General features: G+C 39.0%; 1 protein-coding gene across 6 annotated transcripts in view; it reads right to left on the reverse strand.

The window, feature by feature from the left end:
• Window positions 1–452: 452 nt before the first annotated feature.
• Window positions 453–21,589, reverse strand: part of LOC102148675 (NXPE family member 3) — a 92,483-nt gene continuing 71,346 nt past the window's right edge. For 5 of the 6 annotated variants that reach the window (XM_070230806.1, XM_005598618.4, XM_014729872.3 and 2 more), the window contains exons 5-7: window positions 15,347–15,426; window positions 14,761–14,973; window positions 5,165–7,403 (exon numbers count right to left, since the gene is read on the reverse strand). In XM_070230806.1, coding sequence (XP_070086907.1) covers window positions 6,871–7,403; window positions 14,761–14,973; window positions 15,347–15,426 — 826 coding nt within the window. In that variant the 3' untranslated portion in view covers window positions 5,165–6,870. Of the gene's footprint in view, window positions 583–5,164; window positions 7,404–14,760; window positions 14,974–15,346; window positions 15,427–21,589 lie in introns of those variants that run through there. The other variant, XM_014729875.3, reaches the window with a different exon arrangement.

Genomic DNA, 21,589 nt, shown 5'->3' on the forward strand with positions numbered 1-21,589 from the left:
ACAATCCCGACGGCCTCCGTCCACACAGCTCCAAAACCTGCAGGAGGGCTTAAGCGGGGCAGATGAAGGAGAGGAGGACGTCCACCTCGTTGCTGACGATAAGCCGTCCTGGGTGGATGTTGTCGGGCAGGGCCAGACTGGAGGTCATTTCCCAGGCGTCCACAAAGGCCACACGGAGGTCAGCAAAGGCAGCTCGGAGGAGCCGGTTAATCTGCAGGGTGAACCAGTCGCTGCCATACACGGACTTGTAGCCGGTGTTGGCCAGTTTGATGATCACAAGAGTGCGGGGTTCCCGGGCCAGCAGTGCAGCCACGGCTGCCCGGATCCCTGCCAGTCTTCGCACAAAGATGGATGGAGGGAAGGTGGTGAAGTGAGCACCCAGGCCCAGCACCACCACCGTGTGGGGGCCCCCGGCCAGGCCGCTCAGCTGCTTGGCCACGGAATGCAAGGAGGCCACTGGTGCACAGAGGCAGCGCAGGGGCCAGCCGTGGGCTCGCCAGTTTAACACGATGCCCCGAGTGGTTTCCACCGCCATCAGGGGCCCTGCCTGATGTATGGCATGTAGATCCACTGGCTTCAGAGCTGTGGGGAGAAGAGAGAAGAGGCGTAAGGGTTGATACAGGACTGTGTACCATCCTCTTGTACAAATACGACGTCTAGTCCCTACTTCCCAGGACATAAGCATTCTGTCCCTAAACCCTAATGCCACCTCCCTAAATTTTAAGATTGCCAAGAATCTCACTATTATCCATCAGAACTCTTTTTCAGTTTCCTTTTAATTCTCTAAGGCATTTGGCTTCCCTATGCTGGTTAACCTCTTCCGAAAATCTTCCTTTCCTTTCTTGTCTTTTGTAGCACTACATTATCCCATTTTTTCCTACCTTTCTGGTCATTCTTTGCTCAATTGTTTGCTTCATGTTTTCCTTGCACTCTGTAAAGGAAGGCGTTCCCTGAAATTCTATCACTATCAACCACATTTCTTTATCATTTACCTTGTGGGGATTTCACTTCTGCCGCTTCAGTTTTTGTCTAAGAGCTGATATCTTCCTGAGCTTTGAGGCCACACTTCCCACTGCCCATTCAATATTTTCTCTATATTGTTCCATTGCTTGAACATTCTATACATTGCTGTGATAAATGAGTCTATTATCTCTGCACAAATCTTTCTTTCTACGTCCTCAATTTCCCCCTACTGTGCCATATCAGTCAGCTATTGTTTTGGATGACTTTCCAATGTTTTATCCTTTTTTCTTAGCTCTCCATGGGGAGGGTTTTAGTCACATCTGCTACCTCTCTGCGTCTTAATTTGAAGTTAAATTATTCAAGTCCAGCGGCCGGTGCCATGGCCAAGTGGTTTAGTTCACGTGTTCTGCCTTGGTGGCCCAGGGTTTTGCGGGTTCAGATCCTGGGCGGGGACCTAGCACCACTCATCAAGCCATGCTGAGGTGGCGTCCCACATAGCAGAACTAGAAGGACCTACAACTAGAATATACAACTATGTACTGGGGGGCTTTGGGGAAATGAAGAAGGAAAACAAAAAACAAAGATTGGCAACATGTTAGAATAGGGCCAATCTTTAAAAAAAATAATTAATAATTCAAGTCCTATTCCTTGTTCATTTTTAAGGTTTCCTATGTCCAACTCTTGCATTCGACTTTGAGTTTATGTTCATAATAATCTTGGCTGCATTCACCTAACAGTATTCCCCAAGTACAAATTGGCACTGTTCCTGGTGCTTTTGTAAACAACGGTGAAAAAGAGATGGAAGTCTTTGTCCTCATGGAGCTTACTGTCTCTTTGAAGAGAGAGATTTCCTGACATAGAAGGGGAGGTGGAAATCTTGAGAAACCAAAAGAAGGTTGATGCTCTCGGAGCATAACGAATGGCATTAGGTGAGGTTAGAGATATAGGCAAGTTCAGGTCATGTAGTCTCTTGTACATCATGTTAATGATTTTGACTTTTTCCCCAGGAAAATTAGAGTCCAATGAAGGTGAGTAACACGATCCAATTTACATTTTAAAAAGCTCCTACTTGCTCTTTTGTGAAAACCTGTTGTGAAGATATGGGGACTAAGAAGTGAAATAGGAAGTCCAGTTTAAAGGACTTTATAACAGGCTTGGCAATGGGCAAGGATGGAGAGAAGCAGAGACAGAGGGAACAGGGTGGGTTCCAGATTTATATATATATATATATATATATATATATATATATATATGTATGTATTTTTTTTATTCTTTTAGTAGCTAAATTTTTTCCAGCTTTATCAAAGCACAATTGACAAATAAAACTGTGTGTATTTAAAGTGTACAACATAATATTTTAATACACATATGCATTGTGAGATGATTACTACAATTAAACTAATTAACATATCCACTACTTCACACAGTTGCCTTTTTCTGTGTGTATGATGAGAACACTTAAGATCTACCCTTTTACAAGTTTGAAATATAAAATAGATATTATTAACTATAGTCACCATGCTGTACATTAGTTCATATCCTGAACAACTGAAACAATATATTTTTGATGTAGAGTACACAGGACTAGATAATTGGTTAGATGCTAGCATCAAAGCACGGGAGATATCAACGAGTCCCAGATTCCCGGTTTTAGCAATTGGGAGATAATGGTACTTACTGTGTTTCCGGCAGTCTAGATTACATTTTAGTGATTGGGGAAGGAGGAAGGTGATCCAGAAGTTAGTGCTATATTGAACTTTTGGATGCTTGAGAGGCATCCACATGGCAGTTGGAGTTCAGAAGAGAGGTCTGGGTCAGAAAGATTAATTTGGAATTCATTGTAATTATGGATGGTGTCAGAGCCATAGGAATAAGAAAATCGCTTAGGAACATCATGGGATAGGGAGAAAAGAGGAAGTCCAAAATTAACTTCAAAGAACTTCATTATATAAAGCAACTATGCTTACTATGTTCAAGGAAATAAAAGTCTAATTTGAAAATCTCAGCAATGACCCAGGAACTATAAGAAAAGATTTGGAGATTTGAAAAAGAATCAACCGAAATGATGGAAGTAAAAAACTACAATACCTAAAAATTAGAACCAGTGATTGGGTTTAACAACACATTGAACACAACTGAAGAGACAAGCAGTGAGTTGCTACACACATTGGAGAGAAAAATCCAAAAATAAGTGAAGAGGGAAAAAGACAAAAAGCACAGAAGAAAGGGAAGATACAAAGAATAGAGTGAGAAAAATAGAACATAATCTGATTGGAATGCCAGAGGAAAAAAGAGAAAAAATAGGAATAGTTACTATTGGAAGAGATAATGGTGGAAAATTTCCCAGAAACAAAGATGCAATGAAGGGCATCAATCTATTCTTTCAAAGATCCCAACAAAGCCAAAGTAGAATTTGTTGAAAAATCCATTTCTTATCACATTTAACTGAAAATATAGAAAAATCAAGTGAAAAATAAGAGAAGACAAGAATTACCAATGCCAGGAATGAAACAGAGGCTATCACCACAGACTCCGCAGACATCGAAAATATAATAAGGAAATACTACAAACAACTCTACACCTGTAAATTTGACATCTTAGATGAAATGGACCAATTCATTGAAAAGCACAAACTATTACAAGTCACCTACTAGGTAATAGCTAATTTGAATAGCACTATAACTATTAAGAGAAAGGTAGGTGACTTAACCAAATGCAATGTGTGTACCTTGTTTGAATCCTGATTCAAACAAATCTAGTAGGAAAAGATACATCATGCAAATAGTAACCAAAGGACGTTGGTATAGACCTTAATGCAAACCTCATTTGTAGAAATAAGAAAGGTTTCTCTATAATGATAAAAAATTCAATTTGCCAGGAATGCGTAATAATTATAAATAGCTATGTATCTAATAATATGGTGTTAAATAAATAAAGCAAATTTCAAAATACACCCTAACACATGGACAAGCAGACAAATTCACAATCATCCTGAGAGATTTTCATACATATCTCTCAGTATTTGGTAAAATAAGTAGACAAAAGATTGGTAATGATGTAGAAGATTTGAACAACATGATTTTAAAACCAGTTCTATTTATAAAGCTGTCAATTATAGAATACACATGTGGAACATTTACAAAATTGATTGTATACTGGGTAAAAAATTGAGTCTCACTAAATCTCAAAAGACAAATTATGTGAAATACGTTTTCTGGTCACAATGAATTACATTAGAAATAAATAACAAAAATAGTATTAATGGAAAGATACACCATGTTAATAATATCTCAGTTGATACCAAATTAAACTACAAATTCAATATAATCACAATTAAAATCTCAACAGCAATTTTTTTTAATTCCACAAATTGATTAAAAAGAGTCATACGAAGGTGCAAAAGGCCGAAAAATTGCCCATGCCCTTTTAAAGAGGAACAAAAATGCAGGTCTTGTCCACCAGAAATCCAAAATTATTACAAAACTATAGTAATGCAGACTGCCTGGTATTGGTTCTGGGGTAGACAAACAGATTCACTGAACGGAATAGAGAGCCCCAAAACAGACCCACACATGGACACATGATTCATGATGAAGATGCACTGCAGAGCTATGGGGAAAGGATGGGCTCCCCAGTCAATGGTCAATCAGGTATTCAAATATCCAAAACTTAAAATAAAATGTGTAATCTCATAAGTAATCGAGAAATTGAAGTTAAAATCACATGAGCCACTACTACACACCCAGAATTTGTGACAAGTATTTAAAAATGGTAATATCAAATGCTGGCAAGAATGTGGAATGACAAGGACTACTGGTGAGAGAGTCAACTGGTAAAATCACTTTTTAAAAATAGGCAGAATCCATAAGTCTAAAGACACACCTACTCTCTGATCAGCAAAACCACTGCCAGGTGACACCCTACAGAAACACACGCTCATGTGGACTGTAAAGTTACATGCACAAGAATATTGATCGTGGTATTTTTCCTGATAGCCCCATCGACAGTAGAATGTAAAATATAGTGTAATATAATCATACAATGAAATACCACATAACAGTGAAAATGGATGAAGTACTATTACATGAGAGAATACGGATGAATCTTAAATACATACGATTGAGCAAAAGAAGCCAGACACAACAGAATTCGCAGTGTATGTTTTCATTTATATGAAGTTGAAAGTCAGACAAAATTTACATATATTGTTTAGGAATGCCCAGTAAGTTGGCAAAACTATAAAGAAAAACAAGGGCATAAATATTATAAAAGTTAGAATAATGAGCACAACTAGAATAATGGAAGAGAGAGAAGGAGTTATAACTTGGGAAAGACATGCTATCAGGGGGCTTCTGGAATGAGGGTCTTGTTCTCTTTCTTCCTTTGGGTGGGTGTTATATGGGTGATCATTTTATAACAACTTGTTAAACTGTTTTATGCGTTTTCTCTCTGTTTTGTTATATTTTACAATAAAAATTTAAATAAAATTATGTACACCCATTAATATATATACACGCATACATATAAACAAAATGTTATATTTGTAAAAAGAAATATCTGATGGATAAATAAGAAATCAACAAAATAGTTACCATAGATGGAAGGGAAATGGACTTTGCGAGGAAGGTATGTAAACAAGACTTCTCCTTGGGTAATTTTCTGTATAGTTTTGACTTTTTCTTTCTTTCTTTTTTTTTTTTTTTTTTTGAGGAAGATAGCCCTGAGCTAACATGTGCCGCCAATCCTCCTCTTTTTGCTGAGGAAGTCTGGCCCTGAGCTAACATCCGTGCCCATCTTCCTCTACTTTATATGTCGGACACCTACCACGGCATGGCTTGCCAAGATTACAAAATACCAGGCACTCTTCTATGTGCTTTCCATGTATTATTTCATATATTCTTTTACAAAAGTCCATGAAATACTATTCTCATCTCCATTTACAAGTGGGGACACTGAGGCACTGAATTGTTAAGCCATTTACCCAGAATCAAGAATAGTGGCCTGGGGTTTGTGGGTTTGGATTCTGGGTGTGGACCCACACACCGCCCATCAATCCATGCTGTGGTGATGTCCCACGTACAAAATACAGGAAAACTGGCACAGACGTTAGCTCAGTGACAATCTTCCTTAAGCAAAAAGAAAAATTGGTAACAGATGTTAGCTCAGGCCCAATCTTCCTCATCAAAATGCAAAAAAAAAAGAATTAGACATGAACATATACATGGGACAAAGCTGCATAAAACTCAATACATGCATATACAAATAAATACAATAAAACTGGGGAAATCTGAATAAGATTGGTGGATTGTACCAATGTTAATATCCCAGTTGCGATATTGTACTATAGTTTTGCAAGATGTTGCCATTGGGAGAAACTGAGGAAAGAGTATGAGGGATCTCTGTGTATTATAACTTACAACTGCATAATCTACGATTAAACCAATAAAAATTTCCAAAAAAGAGAATTAAAAAGAAGGCATGGGGCCGGCCTGGTGGTGTAGCATTTGAGTTAGCACCCTCCACTTTGCTGGCCCTGGGGTTCACAGGTTCGGATCCCAGTGCAGACCTACGCACTGCTTGTCAACCATGCTGTGGCAGGCATCCCAAGTATAAAGTGGAGGAAGATGGGCACGGATGTTAGCACAGGGCTGATCTTCCTCAAAAAAGAAAAAGGCATGTAAAATATCATCTCATTTATGTAGAATTACACACATATATGTGTGATGCATAGGCAAACGTATGAACAGATGGTCACCAAGATGTTAACAGTGATTAACCCTAGGTAGTAAGTCTTGGGTTAATCACTCTTCTCTGAATCACTGCTAGTTCAGGGTCCCATCATGTCTCCGGTCCTCTTCACAATCCCGACGGCCTCCGTCCACACAGCTCCAAAACCTGCAGGAGGGCTTAAGCGGGGCAGATGAAGGAGAGGAGGACGTCCACCTCGTTGCTGACGATAAGCCGTCCTGGGTGGATGTTGTCGGGCAGGGCCAGACTGGAGGTCATTTCCCAGGCGTCCACAAAGGCCACACGGAGGTCAGCAAAGGCAGCTCGGAGGAGCCGGTTAATCTGCAGGGTGAACCAGTCGCTGCCATACACGGACTTGTAGCCGGTGTTGGCCAGTTTGATGATCACAAGAGTGCGGGGTTCCCGGGCCAGCAGTGCAGCCACGGCTGCCCGGATCCCTGCCAGTCTTCGCACAAAGATGGATGGAGGGAAGGTGGTGAAGTGAGCACCCAGGCCCAGCACCACCACCGTGTGGGGGCCCCCGGCCAGGCCGCTCAGCTCCTGGGCCACGGAATGCAAGGAGGCCACTGGTGCACGGAGGCAGCGCAGGGGCCAGCCGTGGGCTCGCCAGTTTAACACGATGCCCCGAGTGGTTTCCACCGCCATCAGGGGCCCTGCCTGATGTATGGCATGTAGATCCACTGGCTTCAGAGCTGTGGGGAGAAGGAGAGAAGAGGCTTAAGGGTTGATACAGGACTGTGTACCATCCTCTTGTACAAATAAAAGCTCTAGCCCCTGCTTCCCAGGACATGCATACAGATGCACAAAAGGTTATATTTGTAAAAAGAAATATCTGATGGATAAATAAGAAATCAACAAAATAGTTACCATAGATGGAAGGCAAATGGAGTTTGAGAGGAAGGTATGGAAACAAGACTTCTTTCTGAGTAATTTTCTATATAGTTTTGACTTTTGATTCATGTATATGAAACTATTCATGTATATCCATATTCAAAAATTAAATCTGAAATGTGCAATCCATGAAACTGGGAACATAAATGAAAGATAGAAACCTAAATATTTATGAAACTGATAACAAGCACACAGAGAAAGAATTTATTTCAAGTGACTTCACGACACAGTTCTTTGTACTTAGGGAGATGCATTCTAAGGACAAAAAGAATTACAAAGGAATATTGCAGTTGGCTCAGATGGTATAAGTTTCACACATTGTGATTGGTGGTTAGGTCTCTCAGATTTTTTTCAATCTATCGGCTTCCCCTCCTCCACCTGCTTTTTTTTTTCCACTTGCAATTCTTTGTCAAAGAAACCATGTTGTTTGTTCTATAGTTTCCCATAGTTGGCTTTGAACATCAATAGTGTTTAACATTTTCCTCTATCCTCTGCATTTCCCATAATTAGTGGTTAGCTCAAGAGGTTTCATCGAATTCAGATTCCATTTTTGGGGGCAGTGCTTCATTTTGGGGAGCAATGCTTCACAGGTAGTGATTGTGTGCTTCCATCAGGAGCCACATATTGTCTGGATAGCTCCACTCTGTGATGTGAGCAGCTATTGATGATAATGGACTAACTCCATTAATTCATTAGGGGTTACAGAATGATGATATTCTAGTGTTACCATTCCTTCTTTATTTATTAGTTGGAATATTTTTATAGAGAGAAATTTCCCCTCTCCTGCCATTTGGTTATATAGGAAAGACAGGATAAAGACTTGATTCTCTTTACTTATCAGTTATTAAAATAACAAGTTGGTTGCCTAAAATTGTCCAAAACGTTATCATTATAAATCTGTGGATTTAAGCATGTCTGTTGTGTTTCAATCCACTGCAGTTTTTTGTCTTTGTTGATAATCAAATGTTCTCTTTTGTTTTTATTTTTGGTCCAGTGCAAGCTGACTTCTGAGTCCTTTCAACACAGCCCTGGTCATCTATAAACAGATCTTTCAACTGCATTCAGTGGTTTTATTGTTACTAGTAATGGCGGTATTGTTACTTTGAAATTACTTTTTTCTTTTACTATGATAGGATACAGCAGGTAAGTAATTGTGTTTATATATTTAAATTTAGATTTTTGTATACGTAAATTAGATACAAACATAAATTCAAATAAAATAAAACACTAATTCTAAAATCAATTTGAAATGTCAATATGACTTCATGATTTTTAGTCTATCCATCTATCATCTACCTGTCTACCATCTATCTTCATCTTCTGTCTGTTGAATGGCCTAGAAATAATGATACCCCAATAATAATGAGCACTTACAAAACTCAGATATTAATTTCTAATTTCCCATGAATTCTTGAAGAATCAACAAATTCCAGGTCTAGGGCAGACTAGTACAAAGTGAGCCTACAATAACTCTGTGCCAGAAATCAAGGAACCTTTCTAATGCTGGAGGTCTGTCAAAAAGGACAAAGGAGCCAACTTGGCAGAGATTGTGAAAATTAGAATATTAGAGAAAATAATGAAAGAAAGCACTTAGAGAAAATAATGATTTTATAATAAAATACAGGTTCAATCACACGAAAGTTATAAAAATCCATGTATCCATAATGATATTCATAAAAGGAGTCATTTGCCACCATTTTAAACCAGCTCTTTTAATGGTAATTTGGTAATTAAAGGGAAATAGTTTAACATTTTCTTGCCCTCCCAGGAGAAGCTATCTTTCAAGGTAACCTATTAGCTCCACTTAATGAGAGAAAACATTATTTTTACTTAAAAAGGCCAGCTAATAGTGTAGAAAGAACAATCAAGTTAGAAAATCACCCTTTTGTAACACATATATAATGATTGATACAGGCAATAATTGTCAGCTGTGTTAAAATCATTAGGAGAATAGTTAACGGAGAGTTCTAGAATTCATACAATGCTAAAACAACACCAGTAGATTCCTTTCTGGTCCAAAGCGGAAAACATAACTGTACCGTGGAGGGATCGGGTTTTTACCCCCTTATCCAGTGGTTGTTCTTATCATCACTCATGGTAAACAATCAGATACTATACATCCCCCAACGTGCTGCAAACAGAACTTACAACATCACTTATGCCGATGCTCAAGTTGAATCTATCAAGCCTTTAACTCTAAATTCCAGTTTATAAGAAATAGAGGGCAAACTAAATGTCACCATAAGGAAGCAATCAGAAATATCAGAAAGTGAAATATTTGACAAGACAACTGGTCCTGACTTTTCCTTAAAGAAGGGTGAAGGAAAGGAAGGACTAGCCTGGATTTAAAGAAATCAAGGGAGGAAACAACCAGGTCCTGGAATGGATTTGGCTTTGAAAAGACAACTGTATAGATTTTTGAAGGACAATAGAGGAAATTTGAATATCAGCTGGATATTAGAGCTAAGGATTATTATTCATTTTGTTAGGCATGATAATCTTATTTTGATTATGTTTAAAAATATTGTTTTTAAAAGATTTATACTGAAATATTTTGGGGGTGGAATGTCATGATGTCTGTAATTGCCTCAAATACTTAAGAATATGAAAACAAAGTAAAAAGTCACATGTTTATATGCTGGTGGGCATGTGATGGAAATAACGCAGTTCAGAGGAAAGATGATTTAGGAGGCAGAGGGGGAAACTGGTAGAGAGATGTGTTTGAGTAGGCAAGAAGGGATGAGATCTGGAGCTGAAGTTGAAGGACCAGCCGTGGAGAAGAGCATGGAGAGCTAATTTACAAAAGCAGGTGGGAAGACAGAGAATACTAATACTGATGCTGGTAGATGAGGAAATGTGGTAAGAGGCTGTAGAATTTCATTTCCAGTTGCCTCATTTTATTCAAGAAAATATGTTAGATCATCAGCTGAGTGCGAGGTTGAGGCAGCTTTCAGGAGAGAGGAGAAGCTGTGAAGTAGTCAACTAGGAGAGTGATATCTGGGGGACCTGGGACCAGAGCAGTGGCTCTCGAAATTCAGTGCCCATCAGAATCACCTGGAGGGCATGCTGAAGCACAGACAGAGCTCCTCCCCAGAATTTCTGATTCAGTAGGTCTAGGGTGGGGTGTGAGAAGTTGCATTTCTAATAAGCTCCCAGGTGATGCTGGGGAGATCCAGGCACCACATTTTGAGAACCACCTTGATTTCTGTGCAGCATTAGGGCCCCTGGAGGTTCATGGGCATGCATTTCAAGAGGGAGCAGCCAGCATGGTTGAAAGTTTTCCTCCAGTTGTGTTCAGGTGCACAGGTATAATTGGGAAAGAGGCAGAGGGTTGAATGAGTCAGAGATTATTACTAAGATCGTCACATAACTGGCTCCTTCTTATCATTCTGGACTCAGCCCAAATGAAACTGTCTCTAAAGCACCTGCCCTGACTATCTAATCTATCTTCCTCCTCCTCTCCATCTTGTATTTTCATATTTTTTTTTACAGAACTTTTCACTATCTGGAATTGTATGTATATTTATTTTGTTACTTGCTTCTGATACTTTCCACTGGAGTTTACGCACAACAAAACAGGAATCTTGAATTGTGTGTGTGTGTGTGTGTGTGTGTGTGAGGAGGATTGGCCCTGAGCTAACATCTGTTGCCAATCTTCCTGTCTTTGCTTGAGGAAGATTGTCACTGAGCTAACATCTGTGCCTATCTTCCTCCATTTAAAGTGGAAGGCCACCACAGGACGACAGCATGGCTTGATGAATGGTGCCAGCTCCACGCCTGGGATCCGAACATGCAAACCCCGGGCCGCCAAGGGGAGTGTGCAAACCTAATCGCTACAGCACCAGACTAGCCCCAGCAATCTTGATGTTTTGTTTTGTTCACTGCCATATTCCTAGAACAGTGCCTGGACATTGGAGGTGCTCAATAAATAGGCATTGATGAAAAACGAGAGAAAAAGCAAAGAAAGAAAGGAGGGAAGGAGGGAGGCAAAGTGGGAGAGAGGGAAAGACAAGGGAAAACAAAAGGCTACACAAGAACCTAAATCACTGTATTAGTTTTAACTATGAAGAGAAAAATATTTACATGATTATAAAAATATAAACACAGTTAACTGATACGACTAAAATTAATGAAAATACATTGGAAAGTATTGGAAAAACATCGGAAAGTACATGGGAAGAGGAGGCTAGCTAGTTGCTCATGACCTCATTTTCTTTGTCTAAAGACTATGTTTCCCAAATTCTCTGTTTGGACCATGACCAGGTTGTGGTGATGGAACTTGGGCAACGAAGACGTACACCACTTCCACGCCTGGACATAAAGCATCCCATACAACCCTCCACTCTCTCTCTCTCTCTCACTTTCTCTCTCTCTTTCTCCCTATCAGTGGGCTGGGTGCAGACGATCCTCTGGGGAGGCCCTAGGGGACAGTGGAGACAGAGGATTAAAGGGACCTGGGTTCCAAAGTCACAGCTTTGAGGACAGCAATGTGGAAGGCTGCTCCCAAACAATCACTGGCCTTTGGGTGGGTTTGAAATAAACTTTCAGTGTGTAAAATCGCTGAAATTGCAGGGCTATTTTTATTACTATAAAAATGAGAAATGTCAAAAGTTGAATCATTAGAAATTACTAGTGTTTCAGTCAAGGTCCAATCAGGAGAAAGAAATTGCACATTAATCTGAACAGAGAAAGTGGATATAAAGAGTTATTAACTATAACAGGGTAAAGAGTATTCTACAGAATATTATAGTGCTGAGGGAGATGACCTGAATTCTGGAAGAATCTTTTAGCTTACTAATTTTTCTAATGTGGTATCCATTCTATGTATTCCACCTACTGAGTGTTTTTGAAAAATATCTGAGATAGCTAATTGGTTCTTTGTAGTATGGAAAGAATCAAAGTGATATGTACATCAAATCAAAGAAAATTGACTCCAGGAGGGATCTAAGCCTCCACTCCCAGCTGGAAGCCAAATAGCAGAAAAAGGTGGAGAACAGAAATGCTAGTTGGCACTGTGCTCACTGCCCTTCATGTCAGCAGGGCAACGTATGGAGCTGAACTTCACCTTCACCCAGTGACAACGAGGCTGTGGGAGCTGGTGCTCCATTTTCACTGGGATGGCACCAGCAGGCCTCAAAAGGGAGCTGAAAATACACCCACCTGAACCTGCACAGTACATCTACACAGAGTGACTATCTGCTGGGAAAACAAAGGTAAAATGAGATCCAGAGACTCACAAATTACTACTCAAAAGGTCCTGCAAACAACAGAAAATCCTTCATGATGCCAACAACCCACACAATCACAACTTGAATGAGAAAGGACAATCAGCAAGTGCAAACACCAAGGTTACTCACATGTTGGAATTATCTGAAAAGGGTTTTTAAAGCAGCCATCATAAAAAATGCTTGACTGGGCCATTGTTAACACTCATACCTATTAGTAGAGTTAAAATTTAAAAGATTGACTTCTCCAAGTATGGGTGAGAATACAGAGCAACTAGAAGTTTCCATGATGGTGGGAACGTAAAATGATACAACTAGTTTGCAGAAAAGTTTGGAAGTTTCCTAAAAAGGTAAATATACACCTATCACATGGTCAAGCCATTCCACTCTAAGATATTTACTCAAGAGAAATGAAAGCGTATACCCATACAAAGACTTGTACACAAATATTCCTAGCAGGTTTATTTGTTATAGCTAAAACTTAGAAACAACCCACAGGTCCATCGATAGATGAATGGGTATTCAAATAATGGTATATCCACACAAGGGAATACTACACAGCAATAAATAAGGAATGAACTAATGCCATACACAGAAATGTGGATGAATCTCAAAATAATTACGCTGAGTCAAAGAAGCCACACACAAAAAAGAGTACACATCATATGGCTCCATTTATATGAAGTTGTAGCAAATGCAAATTAAGCTAGTGAGACATGAAGCAGATGCGTGGTTGCCTGGGGAAGGAGGGTGGAAGTGAGGGAGTGGGAAGGGTGAAAGAGAGGAGTTAGGAAAGGCCAGGGGAAACTTTTCTGGGTGATGGATATGCTATTTTATTTGTGGAGATTGTTGCCTGGGTGTACACATATGTTATAACATCAGCTTCTAAGCTTTAAATATGTGCTATTTATGGTTTGTCAATTACACCTCTTTAAAATAAAGAGGAACCACAAATTAGGCCTAGTGACTGAGGGTGACAGTATGGCAAATTTCTAAACTTTGCAGGAAGACAGGAATGTATCTGTGATTTCTGTCTGAGATGGGAAATAAAAGCTTAGGTGGACTTTCCTCAAAAACGCGGTAAGCAAGTGATACAATTAGCCAGCTGCTAATTTGCAATTGAGTTCACAGAGATTACGATCAATGAACGGCAGCCCCAGTCTGACGGGCGTTCTGGCTAGCTCTTCTGTTCCACCCTCCTCCTCCTCACATATCTTCAAGACTTGGAATATTTTTGTACCAGGTACTGCTTGCTTAGGACATCATCTTACTTAAAATAACCACTACAGATGCTAAGCGTTGGTTTTCTTTTCTAAATGGGAGGTAACTCACAAGTCTTGTGATAGTTTTCTGTTTCCCATTAATCTTGACTATGTAGACAAATGGTACACGTGGAAGATTTGGGGTCAGATTAATTTGACTTTGGAGAGGCTGAGGAAACTACATGCATTCAGCAGAAGTCACTTGGGTTTTAGGTGCAAAGAGAACCAAATTTCCACCAGCTGCTGGTCAGGATGCAGCAGCAAGCAAAAAAAATAAAAGAAAGAAAGAAGTTGAGGTGGGATGGGAGACAAAAGTTTGAACTTTCTGTCCTTCACATGTTGATTTTACTTAAGAGAGGAAATGGGGTTTTTAATTAGAAACTAAATGGGGGGACTGTTTTTGAATTATCAGAAATTGTATTATTTGAAAGGTGTTTTTTTATGCTGTCATTTGAGCTCATTACATAACTTCTGGTAAACTAAACCGGAAAGGTAATAATTACATCCTCCCAGCTCTGATTCCCTTGCTCACTTGCCCTTGGAAAAGTCCCAGCATCCTGCCACATGTCTCTACCACAAACACAGGAGTCTTGTCTCTCAGAGCCCTGCCTGTTCACCTCTTCCTACATGGGGCTTCAGGTGTCCTGCCCTCTCCCTTCACAGCCACTCACAGGGGACCTTGTCTCGCAGATACTCCCACCACTGCCGAAGCGTGGAGTCCCCGATCATGTGGATGACGTGGCCAGCCAGGCAGCCCAGGATGCTGTCAGCAGTGGAGAAGGAGCGGCCGGAGCAAGACAGTGAGTGCCACACATCTTGGTGGTAGAAACCAGAGGGCTTTGAGGCCGGGAGCCCAGGGCGGCAGGGGAGCTGTGGGGACAGGGCTACAGGAAAGGAAAAAGCAGAACAGAGCTCACATTTACAGCTTACAAAATACCAGGCACTCTTCTATGTGCTTTCCATGTATTATTTCATTCATTCTTTTACAAAAATCCATGAAATACGATTCTCATCTCCATTTACAAGTGGGAACACTGAGGCACTGAATTGTTAAGCAATTTACCCGTGATCAAGAATAGTGGTGGGCAGTGGTAGCATTTGAACCCAAGAAGTCTGACTTTACAGCCCATGTTACTAACCACTATGCTACACTTACCTGGCAGGGGGGCTGTGGTTAAACTCTCAGTCAAGGAATAGAACCCTTCTAAGTCTTTTACCCCTACCTCCCTCCACCCAGCATGTGCCAGTCCCACTCACCCAGGCTGCTGTTCCCTGTGGCTGCCATTCTGATCTGGATTGGAGAAATGCCCTGTGGGAGCACCTTGTCTGTCACATTCCTAGAGAAACACCAAGAGTGAGCACTGAGGGAAGGCAACCAGTGTTAGCTTGAGTCCAGTATGGGCATACAATGGTTGGCTTGTAATTTCTCTTCTTCCTGAGTCCAACAGGGTTTGAGCTAGTTACAATATAATTAGCACGTTTACAGTTTGAGGCAATTACAATAAGGAGTTCCAAAAAAATGATGGAAGGAAGAGAAAATCGTATGCGGAATCTGGGAGAAGGACCTTCAGTAATCAACCCACCCATTGGCCCTCAGTTCACTAACAGTCCAGGTAATAAGAGTACACCCGAGCTGGAGCATGTAGTTCTTCTCTGATCAAAGGGAATGGACAAGCGTGCCAGGAGAGACAAAGGTTTCCTGGCACTAAATTCTGGAAGGAACATGGAGCAGAATCATTTTTGTTACATAAATGCTCAGACAATAGGGATCATAACCCCCAACTCCTGAAGTGTGGGCTGTACAGAGTGATGTCCAAAGATGGGATGGGGAAAGTAGCTTTGCAGGGGAGAAATCTGACAAACACTGCCCCCGCCAAGTGACTAGGGCAACATCAAGGCTCCTAAATCGTGGTGACAGTGTGTACCCTTGATATGATGTGATGACAATGTAACTTTACCTCTGTGATCTTCCTGCCAAAACCCCATAACCCTCATCTCATCATAAGGAAACCATCAGACAAATTCCAACAGACAGGAATACTACACTATAATTAACCAACACTCCTCAAAACTGTCAAGGTCATCAAAAACAAGGAACGTATGAGAAACTGTCACAGCCAACAAGAGCCTTAGGAGACATGACAACTAAGTGTCATGAAGTATCTGAATGAGATCCTGGAACAGAAAAGGGACATTAGGTTAAAACCAGAAAGACCTAAATACGCCGTGGACTTTAGTTAATAATAATGCATCGATATTGGCTCACGAATTGTAGCAAATATACCACATCAATGTACGACGTTAATAACGGAGGAAACTGGGGGCGAAAGCAGATAAGGGAACTCTCTGTACCATCTACTCAATTTCTATGTAAATCTACAACTGTTCTAAACAATAAAGTATGGTAACAAAAAGCTTCCAGCAATTCCACACACAGGTGTTTATCGAAGAGAAACAAAAATATTTGCCTGCAGAAGTCTTATACCTCAATGTTCACGGTAGATTTATTCATAACAGCCAAAACCTGGAAGCAACCCTAAATGTTCATCAAGAGGTGAATGGACAAACAAACTGTGGTATATCCATACAATGCAACACAATTCATGAATAAAAAGGAAAAAATTACTGATGTACAACTACAACACGGATGAACCTCAAAAACATTTTACTGAGCAAAGAAGCCAGACACAACAGTGCATACAGTCTGATTCCATTTTTATGCAGTTCTAGAAAAGGCAAAATTAATATATACTTTCAGAAAACAAATCACTGTTTGCCTGGGGCTAGAGATGAGTGAGGGAAATTGGCCATGAAGGGACGCAAGGGAATCTTAGGTGCGATGGAAATGTTCTATATCTTGATTGTGGTGACAGTTATATGGGTACACACATTTATCAAAACTCATGGAACTGCACCTTGGAAACAAGTACGTTTCACTGTATGTAAATTACACTTAATGAAGTAGATTTAAAACAATGTTTTCAATTGAAACAAAAAACTCAGACCATAGGATTAGGCTGTAATTAAACAAATAGCTATTAAATAACAATAAATATTTGTTGCACAAATGTATGAACTGCTGTCTCTAGAATTGATGGGCTGAAGCCAGCTGGCCTGGTGGCATAGTGGTTAAATTCACGCACTCTGCTTTGGCAGCCTGAAGTTCACATGTTTGGATGCCGGGTGCAGACCTACGCATTGCACATCAAACCATGCTGTGGTAGCATCCCATATACAAAATAGAGGAAGATTGGCACAGATGTTAGCTCAGTGACAATCTTCCTCAAGCAAAAAGAGGAAGTTTGGCAATAGATGTTAGCTCAGGGTCAATCTTCCTCACCAAAGAAAGAAAGAAAGAAAAAGAATTGATGGGCTCCAGTTCTGGTGACGCTGGAAATACTATTGGGCAGTCATTTCATGTGTTTCCACTTAGATGTCTCTGCCATTCCTCAAAGCTGAGACTGGGCACTCACCTTATCTTTCTCTCTTCACATCCAAGGGCAGGAGAAAGAGAGGTGGGGACAGTACCTCCTTATTTACAGAGGAGCTCTCTCAATATTAACTCCCTTACCAGAAAACATATCAACTTCTACACCCATCCTTACTTCCTCCTTACCATGTTCACAAGAAGAGGTGACACTGAACCCTAACGCTATCTCCTTCTGTATCTTTTAGATGGCACCACTTTCCTTTTTTGCACCATCTTTAACTTCTTCCCTTGAGTTCTTTCCTTCCAGAATATAAACATAATCACAACCTACTCCACTAAATCAAGCCCCTCTTCCATTACCTCTTCCTGTAGCTACAACTCCATCAGGTTCCTTTCCTTCATAGGACAACTTGTTGAAAGACATCTGCCATGGTTATCTGTCTTCTTCTCCTACCTTCTAAGCACATTTTAAGTTATTTTATTGTGTACTCAACATCCAGCTCTATCATATTTTAACATTTTGCCACGTTTGAATTAGATCTTTCTTTAGAAAGAAAGAAATCCATAGCTAAAATAAAAACTAGTGTTAACACCAAATGTTGCAGAGGTACAGAGAAACTGGACTTCTCAGGCATAGCTGGTGGCAATGTAAAATGGTACGAACACTCTGGAAAATAGTTCGGCAGTTTCTTATAAAACTAAACATCCACCAGTTGCACAACCCAGCAATCGCACTCAGGCATTTATTCCAGAGAAATGAAAATTTATGTTCACGTAAAAACCCATATATGAATATTCATAGAAGCTTTACTTATAATAGTCAAACCCCGGAAACAACCTAAATGTCCTTCAAAGGGTGAATGGTTAAACAAACTTATGCAATGGAATAACAGGCAGCAATAAAAAGGAATGGATTATTGACACATGCAATAACTTGGATGGATCTCAAAGGCATTATGCTTAGTGAAAAAAGTCTATCTCAAATGGTTACAGACTGTATGATTCCACTTATATAATATTCTTAAGGTGACAAAACTATAGAGATGGAGAACAGATTGGTAGTTGCCAGGTGACAGGGACAGGAATGGGGGTGTGGGAATGACTATAATGGGATAGCATGAATGAAACATTTCTATATCTTGATTGTGGTGTTGGTTACGCAAGTCTATACATGGGGTAAATTTGCAAAGAACTACACACACACGCACACAAATAAATGCGTGTAAAAGCTGGTAAAAACTGAATAAGGTCTGAAATCTAGTTAACAGTCCTTTACCAATGTCAGTTTTCCTGTTTTCATGTTGTATAACATATATGAGATGTCATCATTGGCAGAAGCCGGCTAAAGTGTTCACGAGACTCTATATACTATTTTCACAGCTTCCTGTGAGTCTGCAATTATTTCACAATAAAAAGTTAAATAAAAAAAGGAAATAGATCAAAGTTACCACAGATTCGCCTTCCACACTACTGCCTTTTCCCTTCCGCTGCCCACAAGGATGTAGTCACTATCGTAAGCATTCATGATTCTCATCCACATCTTATACATTTTATATATATTTATGTGTCTAAAATATTCAATAGTATTGTTTGCAACTTTTAAAACTTTACATAAATGGTATCATATGTGTGTACTGTTACTTGACTCCTTATGCTTTCAAGATTTATAATTATAAAATTATAAGACATAGGTGCTCTTTATTCATTTTAACTTCTATATGATTCCATTGTTCCAATACACTATAATTCATTTATCCATCTCCTATTGATTGTCACTTAGATAGTTTCTAATATTTTGTTATTACAGACAATGTCTGCAATGAACATTCTTTCACATGTGCCCTGGGTCTCATCTGAGAAAGTTTCTCTACAATTCTACATAGAAAGCAAATCTTTGGATGGTAGATTATATGAATCTTCAATTTTACTAGGTATTGTTAAATTGCTCTCCAAAGTTGTTATTTACACGCTCACCAGATGTATATGAGATATTCCATTTCTACATATCCTCATCACACTTGTTTTTGTTGGATGAAAAAGCTTTGTGAGGGAGGCCAGCCTGGTGGCATAGTGGTTAAGTTCACGTGCTCCACTGGAGCAGCCTGGCATTCACACTTTCAATTCCAGGAGACGGACCTACACACTGCTTATCAGGCCATGCTGTGGCAGCACCCCACACACAAAATAAAAGGAGATTGGCACAGATGTTAGCTCAGGGACAATCTCCCTCAAGCAAAAAGAGGAAGATTGGAAACAGATGTTAGCCCAGCTCCAATCTTCCTCAGCAAAAAACAAAGTTTTGTTAGTATAAAAATTATTAAAGGATATCATATTTTGGTTTTAATTTAAATTTCCCTGATTACTCATGAGTTTGAGTATATTTTTAAATTTTTTCTACTGTGGTTTCCTGTTTATATCTTTTGCCCATTTTTCTATTTAGCTGTATAATTTTTTTATTGTTTTGTAAGAGTTCTTTTTTTAGTTAAACTTTTTTTCTTATAATGATAGACTTTTAAGATCTGTTCTCTTAGCAACTTTCAAATATACAATACAGTATTATTAACTATTGTCACCATGCTGTACATTACATTCCCATGACCTTTATTTTATAACTGGATGTTTGAACCTTTTGACCATCTTCAATCATTTCACCCAGCCCCGATCCTCCACCTCTGGCAACCCCCAATCTGCTCTGTGTTATCTGTGATCTTGGTTTTTGTTCTTGTTTTTTAAATTTCACATGTAAGTGAGATGACATGGTGTTTGTCTTCTTCTGTCTGACTTATTTCACTTAGCATAATGTCCTCAATGTCCACCCATGTGGTCAGCAAATGGCAAGATTTCATTCTCTTTTTTTATGGCTGAATAGTATTCCTTATAAGATTTCTTTATCTATTGTAAGTACTAATCCTGTACCAATTATTTGTGTCAAAAATATCACCTTCCAGTCTACATCTTGACTTAAACTATGTTCATGGGACTTTTTGTAATGGAAACATTTTTGATTTATATATTGCCCAATTTATGAATATTTTATTTTATGAGTTGTGCCTTTGTTATACCTAAAATAACATTTTCTTAATCCAAAATCATAAAGATATTTCCTGCTATTATCTTCTTTGAGTTTTAAGATTTGCTTTTTCACATTTAGGTTTTTAATCCCCCTGGCATTGATCTTTATGCATATACTGTGAGGTTTAGATCTAATCACATTCTTTTCTTTTTATTTACTATCCAATATGTACCCCATTGGTTTGAATACCTACTATGTTTAGATAAAGTTAGTTATGTTTATGGATCTAGTCTCTTCCATGATTTATGTAACTAGGTCTAAACAAATGCCACAATGTCATGTCAAGAGACTTGCCTGAAACTATTTCACAAAGAAATTTTGAAATATAAAGACATGAAAAAAGTATACCAAGAAAATACTAAGCAAATGAAAGCTATAATAGCAATATTCATTGTAAAAATTAGAACATAAGACAAAAAGCAAGAAAGTAAAATGAATAATTTACTAATAACATAAAACACAATCACAAAGTTGAATGTACTAAACAATATAGCCTTGAAATGTATAAACTGTCAAATCTATAAAAACAGTATAATACATTTATGTCTGAAACTAATAGATTAAGCAGACACAATATTAGTGAACATATACATGTTTGGGATAAAAAAAATAAGCTAAATCAAATAGGTTCAGAATTCCATTCTGAAGGAATAGAAAATACAAATTATTTTCAAGGAAACATAGACTATGAAGGAAAAATCAGGCATTTGCTGCATCACAAATAAATTCTCAACAAATTTCAAAGAATCAATATCATAGAAACCATATTTCTTGTCATAATGCAAATAAATTAAGAAAAAAAGATACAAAGATAGCCACCTCCCTACTTTCTATTCAGAAACTAAAAATAATTCCTGAATAATTCATGAGTTAAGGAGGAATTCACTGTAGAAATGATGAAACATGTAAAACTGAATGAAAACAAAGCTCTCATACAAAAATTGTAGGATACAGCTTAAGCTGTAGTCAGAAGGAAATTTATAGTCTTAACAATTTT

The sequence above is a fragment of the Equus caballus genome, chromosome 13, assembly GCF_041296265.1.
Source record: "Equus caballus isolate H_3958 breed thoroughbred chromosome 13, TB-T2T, whole genome shotgun sequence".
Lineage (NCBI taxonomy): Eukaryota > Metazoa > Chordata > Mammalia > Perissodactyla > Equidae > Equus > Equus caballus.